General features: G+C 43.7%; 1 protein-coding gene across 1 annotated transcript in view; it reads left to right on the top strand.

Annotated features, from left to right (window-relative positions):
• LOC122810122 (casein kinase II subunit alpha') overlaps positions 1 to 17947 on the top strand; it is a 1273718-nt gene that overhangs the window by 532277 nt on the left and 723494 nt on the right. Inside the window, exon 4 of the mRNA XM_044081598.1 lies at positions 14887 to 14997. Within this exon, the coding sequence (XP_043937533.1) occupies positions 14887 to 14997 (111 nt within the window). The remainder of the gene's footprint in view (positions 1 to 14886; positions 14998 to 17947) is intronic.

Raw genomic sequence — 17947 nt, 5'->3', positions numbered from 1 at the left:
GGGTGTCCCTCAATACTAACCCATAACCCAGCCTTCATGCCCAAAGTGGTGTCCAGTTTCTCTCTCAACCAATCCATTCATTTGCCCACATTTTTTCCTAACCCACAAAAGGGGGAAAAGGATCCTGCACTCTAGATGTGCACAGACTGCTCAGATTCTATCTAGACAGGACTAAATCATTCAGAAAGACTGATCAATTACTGGTCAGCTGTGCTGCAGGGGCAGAGGGCAAAGCCATCTCTAAACAAACAATTTCCAAGTGGATTGCGCACTGCATCCATTTCTGTTAAAAGCAACATGGGAAACCTTCCCCTAAGGGGGTCAGGACCCACTCTACCAAAGGAGCCTCCACCTCTGCAGCTTTCCTCAGAGGAGTCCCCACCTGGGACATCCTGGAGGCTGCCACATGGACATGTATTCACAACTTCACCAAATCCAGGGCAGACTTTGCCACTGCAGTCTTGCAGGGCATCCTAGCCAGCCCCATGTCTCCCTTGACTGCCTCCACCCTTTTACTCAGCTATGGGAATCATCCCAAATGTGATGACTGTAACAGTGAAACACGAAGAACATAGTACAGTTGTGTACACTTAGCATAAATGTAGATGTTTGAGTGTATTCACTGTTGCAGTCTTGGTTTCCCTCCCTCCATCCCCCTCTTCTCTCTCTCTCCTTACAAGGAACTTTTTAGTATTTACTTTCTACTGGTGGGGATGTTCTTCGTGTTTCACTGTTGCAGTCATTACATTTGCATATGAGGAAACTTCAATGGTACCTAAAAAGTTTATGGAGTCAACATTCACACAGTCCGGAAACAATGATTCCTCTCATTCCCTGCCTGCAACAGGAGTTTCTATGGTGGGCAAAGGCCCTGTCACCAAAACATGGGACGACCCTTCATTCTACCCCCTGCCAGCCAAACCTTAACAGATGCATCGGATTATGCCTGGGGGGCCCACATGCAAGAAGATGCATTCAGGGCATATGGTTACCAAAACAAATGCATCTACATATCAACCAGAAAGAGATGCTAGCTGTTCAGAATGCCCTAACAGCCTTCAAGGACTTAATTCATCCAGGACAACTACTGGTAAAGACGGACAACACCACAGTCATGTGGTATATAAACAAGCAAAGGGGCACACACTCATACCCCCTTTGCAGATTAGCCATGGCACTGTGGGACACAGCTTTGACCTACCAACTACATCTTCAAGCTCAATTCCTGCCAGGAAAACAAAACACTCTGGCAGATTTAAGTAGAAACCTTATGGATCCTCACGAGTGGAAACTAAATCTACAAGTCTTCAGCATGATAACAGAGAAATGGGGGAGCCCAGACATAGATCTATTTGCCTCTCCTCAAAATTATCAATTGAAAAGATTCTGCACAAGGACTTAACACAGACAAGCATGGAAAGTGGACGCCCTAGCCTTCAGTTGGAAAAACCTATCAGTTTATGCCTTTCCTCCTCTACCTCTTCTACCCAAGGTCATCCTAAAAGTCAGACAAGAGAAGCCAAAGATATTAATTGCCCCGGACTGGCCCCGCCAATACTGGTACCCAGTCCTAAGGAACTTCTCAGTACCCAGCTTGGACCTTGCCTCAAAGACCACAACTACTGTCACAGCAAAACAAATCAGATCCTGCACATTATTTTCCATTCTGACAGGGTTTCCCTCAGTACTAACCCTTCCTTTATGCCCAAGGTGGTATCCAGTGTGACTCTAAACCAATCCATCCATTTGCCAACCTTTTTCCCTAATCCTCAGAGTAAAGGGGAAAGGATCTTGCACTCCTTGGACGTGCATAGACAGCTTAGGTTCTACCTTGACAAGACTAAGCCTTTCAGAAAATCTGACCAGCTGCTAGTCAGCTTTGCTACAGGGGCAGAGGGCAAGGCCATTTCAAAGCAAACCATTTCCAGATGGATAGCACACTGCATCCATTTCTGCTACAAGCACCATGGAAAACCTACCACTCTGGGGATCAGAACTCATTCCACTAGAGCTACTTCAACCTATACAGCATTTCTCAGGGGAGTCCCTACCAGGGACATCCTGGAAGCTGCAACCTGGAGTTCTGTACACACCTTCACCAAGCATTACCACTTACCTCTTTTTTCTAAATCAAGAGCTGGATTTGCTACAGTAGTCTTAAGAGGCCTGCTAGCCAGCCCTAACACCTCGTGACTGCCTCCACCCTTCCTCAGCTTTGGGAATCAACCCAAGTGTGATGACTGCAACAGTAAAACACGAAGAACATAGTACAGATGTTCATGTTTCACTGTTGCAGTCATTACATTTGGGCAATCTGCTGGCAGGTTGCCCTCAGTCAACCTGATTAACAAAGTCTTGGGTCCCGCGTCGGTTATTGTCCCTTCTTCCATGATGTCAGGTCATCAGGGGTATGAAACATGCAGCTGACGCCATTACATCAGTCTTTTTTGCAGCGCGGTGCCTGAAGCAGAAGCAGTTCGCAAGTGCTGGTCAGCCAACTCCTGAAATTTTCGTTTTCGAGTTTCAGAACCGAAGTCTTCAACCAAAAAGCTAAGTACCCCGTTGGGGAAACTTTTTTTCTTGCTCCGTACCGATGTCCGTAAAAGTTAATTGCATTACTTGTGGGAAGCAAATACCTCATAAGGATTTTCATTTGTACTGTATTCCTTGCCTAGGCCCTGACCACAATCTATCTTGCTGTCAGTTTTGTGCTAAATTTAATCAACGCGCAATTAAACGTCTGTATATTTTTGCTTCTAAATATTTTGGCGCTCGCTTTAATTGTCCAGAAATGTCGTCTGTTAGCAATATGACTATTGGAATACCTAAAAAAACGCAAAGAAAGACCGAGACACGCAGAGGTCCAAAACTGTAGACGACGCTTCTCCTAAGCCAGTCGCCAGTTCGCCGGTACTCGGTGAGGCGCTTTCGCAGCCCCTGATTCCCGCTACTTATGATTCGCAGGCCTCTACTGAGACCCATTCGGAGTCCAGTATGCTGCGAGATGCTTCAGTTATGGAACCTGCGGATGTCTCTACCTTAGATGGGTCCGGAGCCACTGTGCAGGCACCGGCTTCTGAGGGTGTTTTCAGGCCTACAAATTTGTATATTAGACGCCACCTTCCAAACTAAGACCAAAATCTAAATCTATGCCTAAAAAAATGACTCCTGGGCCACATGTGCAGGCCCCTATGCCTAAAAAACAAATCATCAAAAATGGCTGAAGATTTAATTACTCTGATCAGGGGTAGCCAAGCCCCCCCCCCCCCTTCTAAGAGGCCTAGGCAAGACATTGATTATGAATCTTCTGAACAGGATTCTATTTTTTCTGACTCTTCTAATAAACAGGATTTGTCTATACCTACTTATGAGGACTCTGATGTAGAATATTCCATTCCTTCTGCTTCTCCCCCTGAGGATTTTTCTTTTGGGGAAACTTTACATACCTTATGGGAACATTTCCACTGGGAAAGTCAGGATTTCTGTGAATCTGAAGAGACTTAGAGATTTTCTTTTTCTTCAACGTAGACCTTTGGCTATAACTCCTGTCCTAGACATTGTTGATTTTTTCAGACTCTAGTATGGCTCCTGATTCTTTGCCTCTGGCTCCTTTTAAGCCAGACGGATACTACAGGGTTCCTGACTCCCACAAATTCCTTTTCAAAAATCCTATTGCAGATCCTGAAACCATTTCTCAGGGTCCCAAGGGCATTAAGGCCTCTACTGATAAAAATCCTACCCCTTCTGATAGAGATTCCAAAGCGCTGGATAGATGGGGTAAGAAAATGATGTTAATTTCTGACTGTGTGGAAAATAGATTTACAGAATTTATTGCATTCAGCTGAACAAGTTGGAAAACATACTTTGCAATGTGGTTTTGATTCTTTGGAAGTCTCTTGCAGGGCTGCTGTGACTGGCTCTGTGCTAAGAAGGCATTCTTGGCTCATAGAGCAAACTCTGCCTGATCATGTTAAAGCAAAATTGTCGGATGCTCCTTTACAACAGGACCGTCTCTCTTAATAAGGCTGAAGAAGTTTTAAAAAAGATGGAAGATGAAGCTAAATCTATGCAAACTGTGAAAGATTTCTTACAAGTGCAGCCTCCAAGATTTAGGAGGCACTCAAGTCAAACCCAGACATTCCAAAGGCTCCAGGTTTCAATCACAAGGGACTTTTAGAACAAAACAATGGGGTGCCGCCTCCTCCAAATCTGGAAACAGCAAGGCACCTCCCTATGGTAAGCAGTCTCAATGACTTCCCTCTACACTGACCAAGCACTTACCTTTCAGCCGCCCCTTTGGGGGGGAAAGTGGCACTTCATGTAAGAAACTGGCAACTTATAACCTAGGACAAATGGGTTTTAAATATAGTATCCCAGGGATACAGATTTCATTTCCACACGTTGCCAATCCCAAACTGATGGCCAGACCTGACCCCAAATCAGTGGGCAGAGGCCCAGAAACAAGTACTGTCTCTCATGAACATGGGAGCTATTCAACCAGTCCCAGAAGAGGAAAAGGGGCAAGGTTTCTATTCAAGACTTTTCCTGGTACCCAGAAAAGACAAATCATGGCGTCCAATTCTGGACTTGCCTACTCACATTTCTGGACATTCCAAAATTCAAGATGCTGACTCTTCAACAGTTACTTCCTATGCTAGGCAAAGATGCCTGGTTGGTAACTCTAGACTTAAGAGGCTTACCTGCATATCCCAATCAGGGAATCTTGCTGAAGATACCTGTTTCAAAGCAGGCTGTTTGCATTACCAGTTCCCTGCACTGCCGTTTGGCTTATCTACTGTGCCCAGGGTCTTCACAAAGTGCCTGGCTCCAGTAATTGTATTTTGCAGGCAAAGAAATATTCAAATATATCCATACCTGGACGATTGTCTAATTCAGGCAGAAAACAGGGACATTCTTCAAAAACACCTGGCGTTTATAAAAAAGGTTCTAACTTGTCTAGGGTATACCATAAACGAAAAGAAATCACAACTGGTACCCTCTCAAAAAATTACATTCCTGGGTGCCCAGGTGGCTTACCTTATGCCAGAAAAGCAAATTCATTTGGTGACTTCAAACAGGTGGCCACAAAAACCCTGCAATCTGCAAGACAAATTCTGCAAGCCTTGGGGTTCATGGCCTCCTGCATTCTTCTGTTTCCATATGCAAGACTGCATACGAGGAAACTTCAGTGGTACTTGCAGTTTATGGAGTCAAACATTGTCACAGCCTGGAAACCATGATTCCTATCATTCCTTGCCTGCATCTAGAGTTCCTATGGTGGGCAGAGGCCTGCCACCAAAACAAAGGACTGCCATTCACTCCACCCCCTGCCGCCCAAACCCTAACTAGATGCATCCGACTATGCTTGGGGGGGGGCTCAACTGGCAGGGAAGTGCATTCAGGGCAAATGGAGCCCAAATCAAATGCACCTTCATATCAGTCAGAGATGCTAGCTGTACAGAATACACTCACAGCCTTCAAGGACTACCTTCATCCAGGACAATTAATGATACAGACAACACCACAGTTATGTGGTACATAAACAAGCAGGGGGGTTACATACTCCTACCCCCTTTGCAGACTAGCCATGGCATTGTGGAACACTGCATTGACCTATTAAATACAAGTACAAGCTCAGTTCCTCCAGGAAAACTGAATACTCTGACAGACGAACTAAGCAGAAATTTCATGGACCCACATGAATGGAAGCTGAAACTTCAGATTTTCAACATGTTGACACTCACATGGGGGAGTCCAGACATAGTTCTGGGGTGAGGCAAAAAGGTCTGTCAGTTGGACAAATTCTGCACAAGAACTCATCACAAAAAAGCCTGGAAAGTGGATGCTCTATCATTCAGCTGGAAAAACCTATCAGTCTATGCCTTTCCTCCACTGCCTCTGCTCCCCAAAGTTCTACTAAAAGTCAAACAGGACAAACCAATAATTATTTTGATTGCTCCAGACTGGCCATGCCAACACTGGTACCCACTCCTGCGCAATGTGTCACACCTTCCACGGTGGCACCTGCCTCAGACACCTTAGTGTATCAGCAGAAAAAACAAATTCTGCACACTCTGCTCCAAACTTTGAATCTTGCAGAGTGGCTAATCACCTAAATTCACCCTTAGCATCTCTCAGCAAACTTGTGATGGATGTCATTTTGGAGGCAAGAAGGCCTAGTACTAGAAAATCTTATGCTGACAAAAGGAAAATATTCTTTGCCTGGAATCACTCACAAGGGATAAGCACAGCAGTGCCCACTATTCCTCAGATTTTACAATACTTAACTGAGATGCTTCACAAGGGCTTGTCCTTTTCTTCCATAAAAATCCATGCCTTGGCCATTTCAGCTCATTACAACAAAGAACCTCCCCTCTTCTCTCATCCTCTGCTAAAGCAGCATCTCAGAGGGGCCAAAAACTTAAGACCTCCCAGGAGAGCTCCAACCCCTGCCTGGGACCCCAATTTTGTATTGGAAAAACTCACACTCCCTCCTTTCGAGCCAGCTGCTACTGCAGACTTAAAATTTCTCTCCTGGAAAACAGCTTTCCTTTTAGCAGTCACTTCAGCTAGAAGGATTTCAGAATTACAGGCTCTTATGGCAGTGGAGCCTTTCATTATTTTTCATGCGGGCAGGGTGTCTCTCAGGGCCAATCCATCCTTCATGCCTAATGTATCCAGCGTGGCGCTAAATCAGACCATTCATTTGCCAACTTTCTTCCCCAATCCACATAACAGTGGGGAGCGGAATCTGCATTCATTGGATGTACACAGACAACTTAGATTTTACTTAGGACACAATCTCTAAGAAAATCTGAACAACTACTGGTGGCATTTGCTACAGGGGCAGAGGGAAAGGCCATTTCAAAGCAGACTATTTCCAAATGGATAAGCCATTGTATTCGTTTCTGCTATATGCCCCATGGTAAACCTATCCCCCAGGGGATTAGATCTCATTCCACCAGGGCTGCATCTACTTCTACAGCCTTTCTCAGAGGTGTTCCTACCAGAGACATGCTAGAAGCTGCTACCTGGAGCTCAGTTCATACGTTCACCAAACATTACCATTTACCTTTCTTCTGTAAATCCAGAGCGGTCTTTGCCACTGCTCTCCTGCAGGGCCTTAAAGCTGGTCCTAATGCTATATAAATCCATCCTCCCAACCTTAGCTTTGGGAATCTACCCAAATGTAATGACTGCTGCAGTGAAACATGAAGAACATAGTACATTTGTGTACACTTACTATAAATGTAGATGTTAGAGTGTATTCACTGTTGCAGTCCTGGTTACCCTCCCTCCAACCCCCTGTTTTTCTCTTACTATACCTCTACTTTCCTTTACTATGTTTAAAAGCCTTTTTGGTGTATTTGCTTTTGTTTGGAGGTATATTTTTGTTTTTAATTACTTAAATATTTGGCCCCCCATTAGGGGGCACCTGACATCTGGGGCAAGAAAAACTGATGTAATGGCGTTGGCTGCATGTTTTATACCCCTAACGTCATGGAAGAAGGGACAGTAACCGACGTAGGACCCAAGACTTTGTTAATCAGGCCGACTGAGGGCAACCTGCCAGCAGATTACCCAAATGTAATGACTGCAACAGTGAATACACTCGAACATCTACATTTATGATAAGTGTACACAACTGTACTTTGTGTACACTTTACCATAAATGTAGATGTTCGAGAGTATTCACTGTTGCAGTCCTGGTTTCCCTCCCTCCATCCCCCTGCTTTTTTATATCCTTTTTACCTATCCTCTTTATGGCCTTATTTTATGGCAGGGGTATTTACTTTTTACTGAAGGTGTTCCACACCAAGTAATAGCTTCCTATTTTTGGGGCTCCTGACATCTGGGGCAAGAAAAACTGATGTAATTGCGTCGGCTGCATGTTTTATACCCCTGACGACCTGAAGTCATGGAAGAGGCGACATCAAGCAATGCAGAAATACCAAGACTCTGGTTTTCGGGCCGACTGAGGGCTACCTGCAGGCAGTTAACCCAAATGTGACTGCAACAGTGAATACACTGGAACATCTACATTTATGATAAGTGTACACAACTGTACTGTATTAAGGCTACTACAGCCAAAAATCCTACCCCTTTAGACAGGGATTTCAGAAATTTGTACAGATTGGGTAAGAAGGTTTGCAACTCTTGCTATCAGGGTATTGAATTTGCTAGTTTCACATGCTGTAATATCAACATCATGTTATGGAACTTGTTAAATGAAAAGTGGTAACCTTTCCAGACTGTGCAGAAAATAAATAATTGCAGGAGCTTATGCACACTGCAAAATCAAGTTAGTAAGCATACTTTGCAGTGTGGCTTTGAAGCCCTGGAAGCATCTTGCAGGGCTGCAGTTACTGGCTCTGTACTGAGAAGACATGCTTGGCTGAAGGAGCAGATCTTGCCAGATCATGTCAAATCTAAGTTGCTAGACGCTCCCTTGAATAAGGACCGTTTGGCACCAAAGCAGAAGTTGTTCTTAAAAAGATGGAAGAAAAGGCTAAATCTATTCAAACTGTTAAAGAATTCCTACAAGTGCAACCACCTAGATTCAGTAGGCATTGCCCTTCAAAACACTGGTCTTTTCCAGCCCCTTCCAAGCCTTCGTAAACGAGACCCAGGGAAAACAGACCACTCTGACTATAGTCTCAGGGTATGCAGAGATCTAAACAATGGAGTGCCCCCACCCCTAAAGCAGGGAGTGGTAAGCCACCTTCTTATGGAAGAAGCTCACAATCACTTCTCAGCTCTTCTTCCCAGCCCTGCCCAATTGCTTGTGACCCTAGGAGGAAAACTTGCCCTTCATGCAAAAAACTGGATGTCCTTTACTCAGGACCGATGGGTCCTCAACGTTGTATCCCAGGGGTACAAATTTTGTTTCCATTCACTGCCAACCCTAAGCAGGTTTCCAGACCTTCTGCCAAGTCAGTGGGCAGAGGCTCAAAACAAAGTACTTTCCCCACTCAGTGTCGGAGCTTTTCAGCCTGTTCCAGTAGAACAGAAGGGCCAAGGATTCTACGCCAAACTTTTCCTGATACCTAGGAAAGAGGGCTCTTGGCGCCCAATCCCGGATTTTTCCATTCTCAACACCTTCCTAGTGGTACCAAAATTCACGATGCTTACCCTACAACAGTTTCTCCCTATGTTAGCCAAGGATGCCTGGTTAGTCACCCCAGACTTGAGGCCGGTCTGTCCATCCCCAAAAGGGAGTCCATCCCCAAAAGGGAGTATCTAAGTTTCAGAGCAGGGTCTATGCATCATCAGTTCTCTGCACTTCTCTTTGGCTTATCTACTGCACCCAGGGTATTCACAAAATGCCTGGCTCCAGCCATTGCATACTGCAGGCAGAGAAAAATCTAAATTTACCCCTACTTGGACAACTGCCTGAATCAAGTAGACAGTCCGGAATTGCTGCTTCAGCACCTGGCATTTGTAAAAAGCCTTCTTTCTTCATTGGGGTACACCATCAATGAAAATAAATCACAACTGGTACCCGGTCAAAAGATTGTATTCCTTGGAGCAAGCTTGGACACAGCTTCCCAGATGACATTCTTCACTTCAGAAAAACAGGCCTATCTGACAGATTACATCAAACAAATGGCCATCAAAACCCAGCTATCTGCAAGAAAAATACTGCAAGCCCTAGGGTTCATGGCCTCATGTATTCTGCTAATTCCATATGCAAGACTGCATATGAGGAACCTTCAATGGTACTTAAGTCTTTAACACTCTCAGGACCTGGAAACAGTCATTCCTATCATACCTTGTCTAAGGACAGAGTTCCTTTGATGGGCAGAATCATGCAACCACAACAAGGGACTGCCTTTTACTCTACCCCACACTGCCCAGACCCTGACCACAGATGCATCAGACTATGCATGGGGGGCCCACATGGCTAGCAAATGTATTCAGGGCCACTGGAGCCCAAGTCATATTCTCCTGCACATCAACCAAAAAGAGATGCTAGCTGTACAGAATACCCTGATAGCTTTCAGGCACCTACTCTTTTCAGGACAACTGCTGATAAAAACAGACACCACAGTTGTGGCACATAAGCAGGGTAGAACCCATTCTTACCCACTCTGCAGGTTAGCCATGCCCCTGTGGAACACGGCTTTGGACAACCAAATCCATCTAAAAGCTCAATTCTTGCCAGGCAAACAAAACTCACTGGCAGACGACTTAAGCAGAAATCTCCTAGACCCACACAAGTGGAAATTGGAGGCATGCACCTTCAACCTTCTGATCCAGAAATGGGGGACCCCAGAGATGGATTTCTTTGCCTCCCCCAACATCCACCAGTTAAGCAAATTCTGCACCAGGAGCCTTCACAGCAGGGCCTGGAAGGTGGATGCAGTATCATTTCAATGGGAAAACCTCTCAATTTATGCCTTTCCCCCTCTGCCCCTTCTCTCAAGAGTTTTACTCAAGATGAGACAAGAAAGGCCAAGGACAATTCTGATTGCTCCGGACTGGCCACACCAGTCCTGTGCAGCCTGTCAATGGTGCCACCCTGGCACCTACACTAGACTCCAACCCTGCTTTCCCAGCAGGAGGGACAGATTTTGCATCCACAATTGCAAACCCTAAATCTTGCAGCCTGGCTTATTCCTTAGATACTACACCAGCAACCCTAAGCAGATAGGTGCTGGATGTCATACTTGAAGCCAGAAGGCCCAGTACTAGGAAATCCTATTCTGAAACGTGGAAAAGGTGTTGTTCTTGGATTCTGTCTAAAGGAAAGGACACAGCACTGCCCTCCTTACCTGTAATCCTGGATTACCTATCGGATGTACTCCACAGAGGCCTATATTTTTCCTCCATTTAAGATCCATGCTTCTGCCATCTCTTGCGCTTTCCAATACTGAGCCACCCCTTTTCTCTCACCCTCTGAAACAGTTCTTGAGAGGGGCAAACAGCTTAAGGCCACCAAGGAGAGCACCCACCCCTACTTGGGACCTTAACTTTTTACTGGAAAAGCTCACGCTTCCCCCTTTTGAACCTGCTGCTTCAGCAGAGTTAAAATTCCTCTCTTGGAAAACAGCATTGCTTCTAGCCATCACTTCAGCTAGAAGAGTGTCCGAGTTACAGGCCCTGATAGCTGTGGAACCCCTCATCATTTTCCATGCTGACAGGGTTTCCCTCGGGACTCACCCTTCCTTTATGCCTAAACTGGTGTCCAATGTGGCTCTCAACCAATCCATCCATTTGCCTACCTTCTTCCCTAACCCTCAGAATAAAGGGGAAAGGATCCTGCACTCCTTGTATGTGCACAGACAGCTCAGGTTCTACCTTGATAGGATTAAGCCTTTCAGAAAATCTGACCAGCTGCTAGTCAGCTTTGCAACAGGGACAGAGGGCAAGGCCATTTCAAAACAAACCATTTCCAAATGGATAGCACACTGCATCCATTTCTGCTACAAGCACCATGGAAAACCAACCCCTCAGGGGGTCAAAACAAATTCCACAAGGGCTACACCTACCTCTACAACATTTCTCAGGGGAGTCCCTGCCAGGGACATAATGGAAGCTGCTACCTGGAGTTCTGTACACACCTTCAAACATTACCACCTGCCTGTCTTTTCCAAATCCAGGGCAGGATTTGCTACAGCAGTCTTGCAAGGCCTACTAGCCAACCCTAACTCTTCCTGACTGCCTCCACCCTTCCTCAGCTTTGGTAATCAACCCAAGTGTGATGACTGCAACAGTGAAACATGAAGAACATAGTACAGTTGGGTACACTTACCATTAATGTAGATGTTCGAGTGTATTCACTGTTGTAGTCCAAGTTTCCCTCCCTCCAGCCCCTTGGTTTTCTCTATCTCGTCTCCTCTCTTTGGCTATTCCTACTGGTATGGGTATTTACTTTTTACTGGTGGTGTTTTCCACACCATTTCCTAGCTCCCTGTTTGGGGGCTCCTGACATTTGGGGCAAGAAAAACTGATGTAATGGCATCTGCTGCCTGTTTTTTATACCCCTGACGACCTGACGTCATGGAAGAAGCGACAGCATCGACGCAGAAATACTAAGTCTCTGGTATTTTGTCTGTCTGAGGGCTACCTGCAGGCAGATAACCCAAGCGTGATGACTGCAACACTGAATACACTCTAACATCTACATTTATGGTAAGGTTACACAACTGTACTTTTCTGCGTCTGTCCTTCCTGGAGAAACATGTGTTAGTGTGGTATTCATTGACTGCTGCTCCTAATTTGCAATCTTATGCAAATTTAGTCAGCCCAGAGACCATTGACATTGGTCTTGACTTCAGAGAAAGTAAATACCAAAAAGGAGTGGTCCACCCATGATATTGCAAATGTAATTATGAAAGTTGGACATACTTGTGGGTAGTGTATAAGCAGTTTTTGTAGGAGATGAAAAGAGTAAGAAATAAAATGGATTATGTAGAAACTGAATAAGCAGGAAAAAGTAGTAGGAAGTGAGAGAAAAGAGGAATAGAAAAGGAATTATACGATTAAAAATAGAATGTAGACTATGTATAGACAAACATGTTTAAAGAAAAAAATAAGCTTCACTTTTTTAGTGGGAAGTTAAATGAGAAAGGGGGTAGATACAGTAATGTAGAAAGTAGTAAAAATATAAACAGGAAGCAATTATGGAGGTAGCTTAAAAATGGTAAGGAGACTAAAAAAAAGGAGAGAAGTGAAAAATGCAAAGTGAAATGGATATCTGACAAGAGAATTAAAATGGAAGAAGCTGTAAGAGAAGGAAGATAGAAATCAGCATCATGTTTGTTTAGTGGGCTAAGTTATAGATGCATTGTAATGGGTGAAAGTGTAAAAAGGAGTTTTGTGGAATTGACTGAATGATAGAAGTATGTAAAGGAAGAAAACGTGTGGTGGAGTGATTAATTTTATATGGGGAAAATTAAGAAATGTATGGAACTGTAAGCAAATACTACTGGAAAATATAGATTATTTTTTTATGAACATTCTAAAGACACATGCAAGAATTTTTGGACAAAGTTGTAAGGGATTGGATTTGGTGAAAACAGGAGAGGTGATGAAGTGCTAGTAGTGGAAGTATTTTGTGAGGGGAAAAAAAAAGAAAAGCAGTAATGTGATGTAGTAAAAATATTTGATGGGGTGATGGTGAGCCATGAAGCAATGTAGAATATATTTGAGGATGATGGGATTGGGGGAAGAGTAGTGAATGTATTAATGTGTTATGAAAAGTCCAGAGCGAAAGTCATGTAAAATGGATGGTTAGGAAGGAAAAGAATTAAAAAGGAGTCAGACGAGTATATCCAAGGACGTGCTTGTGGAATGAAAAAGACAAGACTGGAAATGGAGAAAAGAGTTGTAGTACCAATTTTTTGATGCATTCAGATTTGATCATTGTGAAATTATAGTAATTCAAAATTTGTTTTACAACTGATTATAGTTAAGCAAGTAAAAGAATAAGATTTGTTGAAATAAAAAAGTGAATGGGATATATTCTCCCATAATTTGGTAAATATGAAAGTACTGTAAGACAATGGAGTGAGAGAGATGTTTGAAGAAACTGGTTCTGTTTGTGGAAATTTTTTCGTCATTTAAGAGGTCTGTGTGTGTGTGAGAAATGTATGTAAATGTGGGAAAATTGGCATACCTAGGGGTTACGTTTCCAACTAAGATGAAGAAAGCACTTTTAGAAATATTTTTCAGCTTTATTTTGTGCCAGTAAAAAGAAAAGTGATTAAATTGAAGAAAAATATGTAGTTTATTTGACATCTGTGCATATGTTTGGATAATAAGTTTATTAGGTAAGCACTAGACAGTCTATCTGCAGGCCATTTCAAGTCTAGCCAAAAAAAAAAGTTCCCTCTTGCCCCAAGGAGGTCAAGACTAGGTAGACGAGGGGGAAAGTTTTTATGGGAAATTGGAATGGGGAAAGGAGAGAAGAGTAAGGGGAAAAATATGAAGAAAAGGTTGAATTATGAAAGTTAGTTAATGAAATCAACAGAAATAGAAAAGAATGGTATAATGTGGTAATGAAAATGTTTGTCTATGGAAACAAAGCAAGATGTAGAGTCCTGTGAAAAATATAAATTTATCAGTGAAAGGTGAAGTGCTAGAGGAACAGAAGTGAATACATTAGTGGAATATAAAAAATGTAATCGATTGAAAGTATCAAAATGAGTGTAAATAGAAAGTATTCAGAAATATAAGCATGAATGTGCTATTGCAAAGAAAGAAAGTGTGAAGCTCATAAGTGAATAGAGTATGTTTATAGCAATATGGACATTTTAGAAAAGATGTGACAAATTGCTGTGTAATAAAAATAGAGAAGTTGAGAATGTGTTGGCAGTAATAAGATGGTCTAGGAAGAGTGGTTCGGGAGGATAAGAGAAGGATTTAAAAGGTAAATAAGGAAATACTGTTAATGTAATTAAAAAAAAATCACATTTCAGACCGTGAACTGTAAATATTAATGTGATACAATTTAAATATGAATGTATAAATATTGAAAAAAAAAATGTATACAAGATGTGTAAATATACCACCCCTACACTCTAAGTGTTGTGGGGTCTTTTACATCCACCTGAACTACTACCATCTTAAACCGATGGGACCTGGATTTAACATCTCATCTGAAGAATTGCATGCCCAGGAAAGCAGCACTCCCTAATTCTATACTGCAGCTTGAAAATTAATTCAGCCATCTAGAGTGGGATAGAACTCTGAGCTTTCTGATTGTTTGGCACTAAAGGCAAGTTTGCTACCTGTTGAGCCACAGACACTGCAGTAAACATGGCAAATTATTTTGGTGTGTATAAAACTCTGGAGGTGAAGTCTGAATGTGGGGGAAAATGTTTAGTGAAATCACTGCATTGGAGTACATTTTCTGACTTTTTATCATTTATTTTCTTCTAGCTGCGATTGATTGATTGGGGTTTGGCAGAATTTTATCACCCGGCTCAAGAATACAATGTGCGTGTTGCTTCTCGCTATTTCAAAGGACCAGAACTCCTTGTAGATTACCAGGTGAGGAAATGTGGCAGCAAATCTGTTTGCATCCTGTTGTACTATGTTAGGTTTTCTGAAGCTTTGTTCATGTATTTGTATTGACTTCAAAACTGTCCGTTATTGTAGCAGAGTTTAATGTAGTATGCTGTGTAACCATGCAGTAATGTACAAATCTGATGTCAGTCTTCACTCAGTCCTTGACTGCGGGTTGTGTTCTGAGCTTTGGAACCGACTCAGCCGTTTTTCCAGCTCGCGCCTCCCAAAACTCTTGAGCTAGGCTCTACCCATAATGCTTCTTCACTAAATTACCTCCGATCTCTTTGCTCCTTCGTTGTCAGATGCGTTCAACCAGTCCCTCGAGCTTTGGCAGTTTATTATTGTAAGTTTCTAATTTCTTGTTTTATCTCCTTTTTTCAATAACTATTTAATTATTTCTATATTTGTACCCACTCCTCTTTCAAACGTAGTGAGTGACTGTTCCCTTCCCCTCACTTTCCACCAGTTGATAATCCTAACGTATCCTTGGTGGTACTCGCTTTCCCTTTTTTCTTTTACCTCAGGGTATTCTAATTCGTAGATTAGTACTAGGCTAACTGCCCTTGTGGGTCATTTTAAGCCAAGCCAATTACCCCATCTGAGAATCAAACCCTGCACCTCGTGTCTGTAAGAGAAACACCTTGACAATTATGCCAACCTCCCACCCGTTACCATTGCTGATGAATTTTTTTCCCCTGCTTTAGAAACAAAACATTTTTTCCCCGCTCTGGTTTCTGACGCTCTGCTGCATATATGTGTCTGTGTTTGTATGTGTGGTAGCGAGACTTGGGCATCTATTTTAACTATGGCCGATAAGTCTTCTAAAGGCACTTTTGGATTTAAGAAGTGCCAGCAATGCAGCAGGAAAATGCCCAACTCTGATGGATGCACCTTTTGTGCCTACTGTGTGGGTATTGTCCATCTTCAGGAGGATTGTGCTGTTTGTCATGGCTTCTCCACCAAAACCTTAACAGAACAGAAAAACAAACTCTTGTATTCTGAAGTGATTTTGAAGAGGTGAAATCTGGTCCCAAGACTGAAGCTAGCTGTTCCTCTTTTTCCTCCTCATCCAAAACTAAAAAAATGGTCACATGCAGTTCCAACAAGTTATGCAGAACCACCTGCAAAATTGACCCAGACCTCCTTTGGTGTCTATTTCTTCAGCACTGATAGGAAAGGATACCTTGAACTCTACCAAAACTTCGGTGCAGACATCTGAACCTTTGGTACCATCTGAATCCTCTGTACCGAAGCAGCCTCAACTTATTACATTACCAAGGACCTCCTATTCTGCATCGGTGGACCAGTTTGCAGACTGTCCACCAAGTCCTTTTGTGGAACCAAGACCACCTTCGTCTCCATCAGCATCCTCGATTCGGTGTACTAAGAGCATTTCCAAAACTGGATGTTATGAGACTGGTTGACCATCTCCTGACTGTGAGTGAATTGCCTCAGTCCTCTGTTCCAAGCCACCTCAGCTCTGGAGCCACTCCCTTCCTTGGTGCCCATTCAGATTCCTCTTGTGACTCCAGCTGAGATTTCGGACCCCTTGATACTGACATTCCCAGCTCCTTATTGCCTCAGTGCCAGTTAGAGCTCCTTCTCCGGCATCGATTGATTGCCTTGAGCTTCCCCGGTTTATTGGAACTGGAGACCTCCCAGGGTCAAGCCTTTGTTGCTGTTTCTGAGGGGTGGGGTTTGGATTTGGTACTTTTGGAGCCCTCCATGCCCCTTGGTGCCTCTGCATTCATAAGCTCGACCTTGGCTTCTACCCCTGAGGCGGCTTTCTTTGTTGTGGGGTGGAACTACAGTTCCGAAGGAGTCTATTTCGATTCTGGGCTACCATCCCTCTATGGAATGGCCTGCCCTTTCTAGTCATGGAAAAGGCTTTGTCCATTGTGGACTCAGTGTATGCCATCCCTGTTGGGCCAAGTATCTTGTATGTCCCCTCGACTGGAGCTTCCTGCAGGCTCATCCCTGGGACAGTGGGCACAGATGCCTCAGGGTTGATCCACCATGGTGATTTCTTCAGATACCTCTGCAGAACATTCCACAGAAGTTACCTTCAAAGAAAAAGTGCAAGAGGAAGCACTTGGACTCCCTCGAAGAGTCTGTATCAGAGGATACTGATTTCGATGATGGGGCAGGTTACCCTAGGTCACCCACTGATGATGATTCCTTCGGGGGCATCCTAGAAGTCCTGAAGATTGGGGGGGGGTGGCGGCTGGACTTCCCTCCAACCTTCCACAGAGGAATTTGTATACCTGGAGGATTTTCGTGCTCAGCCTTTCACCTCTTGGTACTCTCCACCCACTTGATGAGCTTATTAAACTTATCAGTTAGTGGTCATGGAAGATTCCTGACACTGTTGAACCGATCCCTAAGAGACATGACAGAATTCTGTCTGCTCCTGAGGATCAACAACACAAGGGTATTCCTGTAGATGCCATGGTGATAGTGGCAGCCACCAAAAAGGAACTTGCAGGAGAAAGTCCTATCCATTCTCCCAACAAGGAGTCTAGGATTATAGATAGGTTTGAAAAGTGCGTATGTGCTTCTTCGACCTTTGTTCTCAGGTCCTTGAATTATATGGCACAGTTCACTAGATTGCAGAGAGATCTGTTCAAAGAGCTTTCAGACACTTGCAGGAGCAGTAGCTTAAGGAGTCCAAGATAAGGCTTTCTCCCAGCTTGCCACCCTTGAATCAGCATCTAATTCGTCCATGAGGCTAATTGCTCATGCAGCTAAAGGGTTGACAAAAGCAACGGGTTCAGGCGTAGCCATCAGGAGACGCACCTAGATGCGCTTGTGTGACTTTGCAGAGCCATTTAAATCTTCATCAGTGCTCCATTTGACGGATCATCCCTATTTGGACCCAAGGTTAAAGACACACTAACCAGTTGTGAGAAAGATGGGAAGACTCTCTCCACTC

Source organism: Protopterus annectens, chromosome 8.part1, assembly GCF_019279795.1.
Source record: "Protopterus annectens isolate FY-2018-M chromosome 8.part1, PAN1.0, whole genome shotgun sequence".
In the NCBI taxonomy this organism is placed as follows: domain Eukaryota; kingdom Metazoa; phylum Chordata; order Ceratodontiformes; family Protopteridae; genus Protopterus; species Protopterus annectens.
This window is presented reverse-complemented; position numbering and strand designations above follow the sequence as displayed.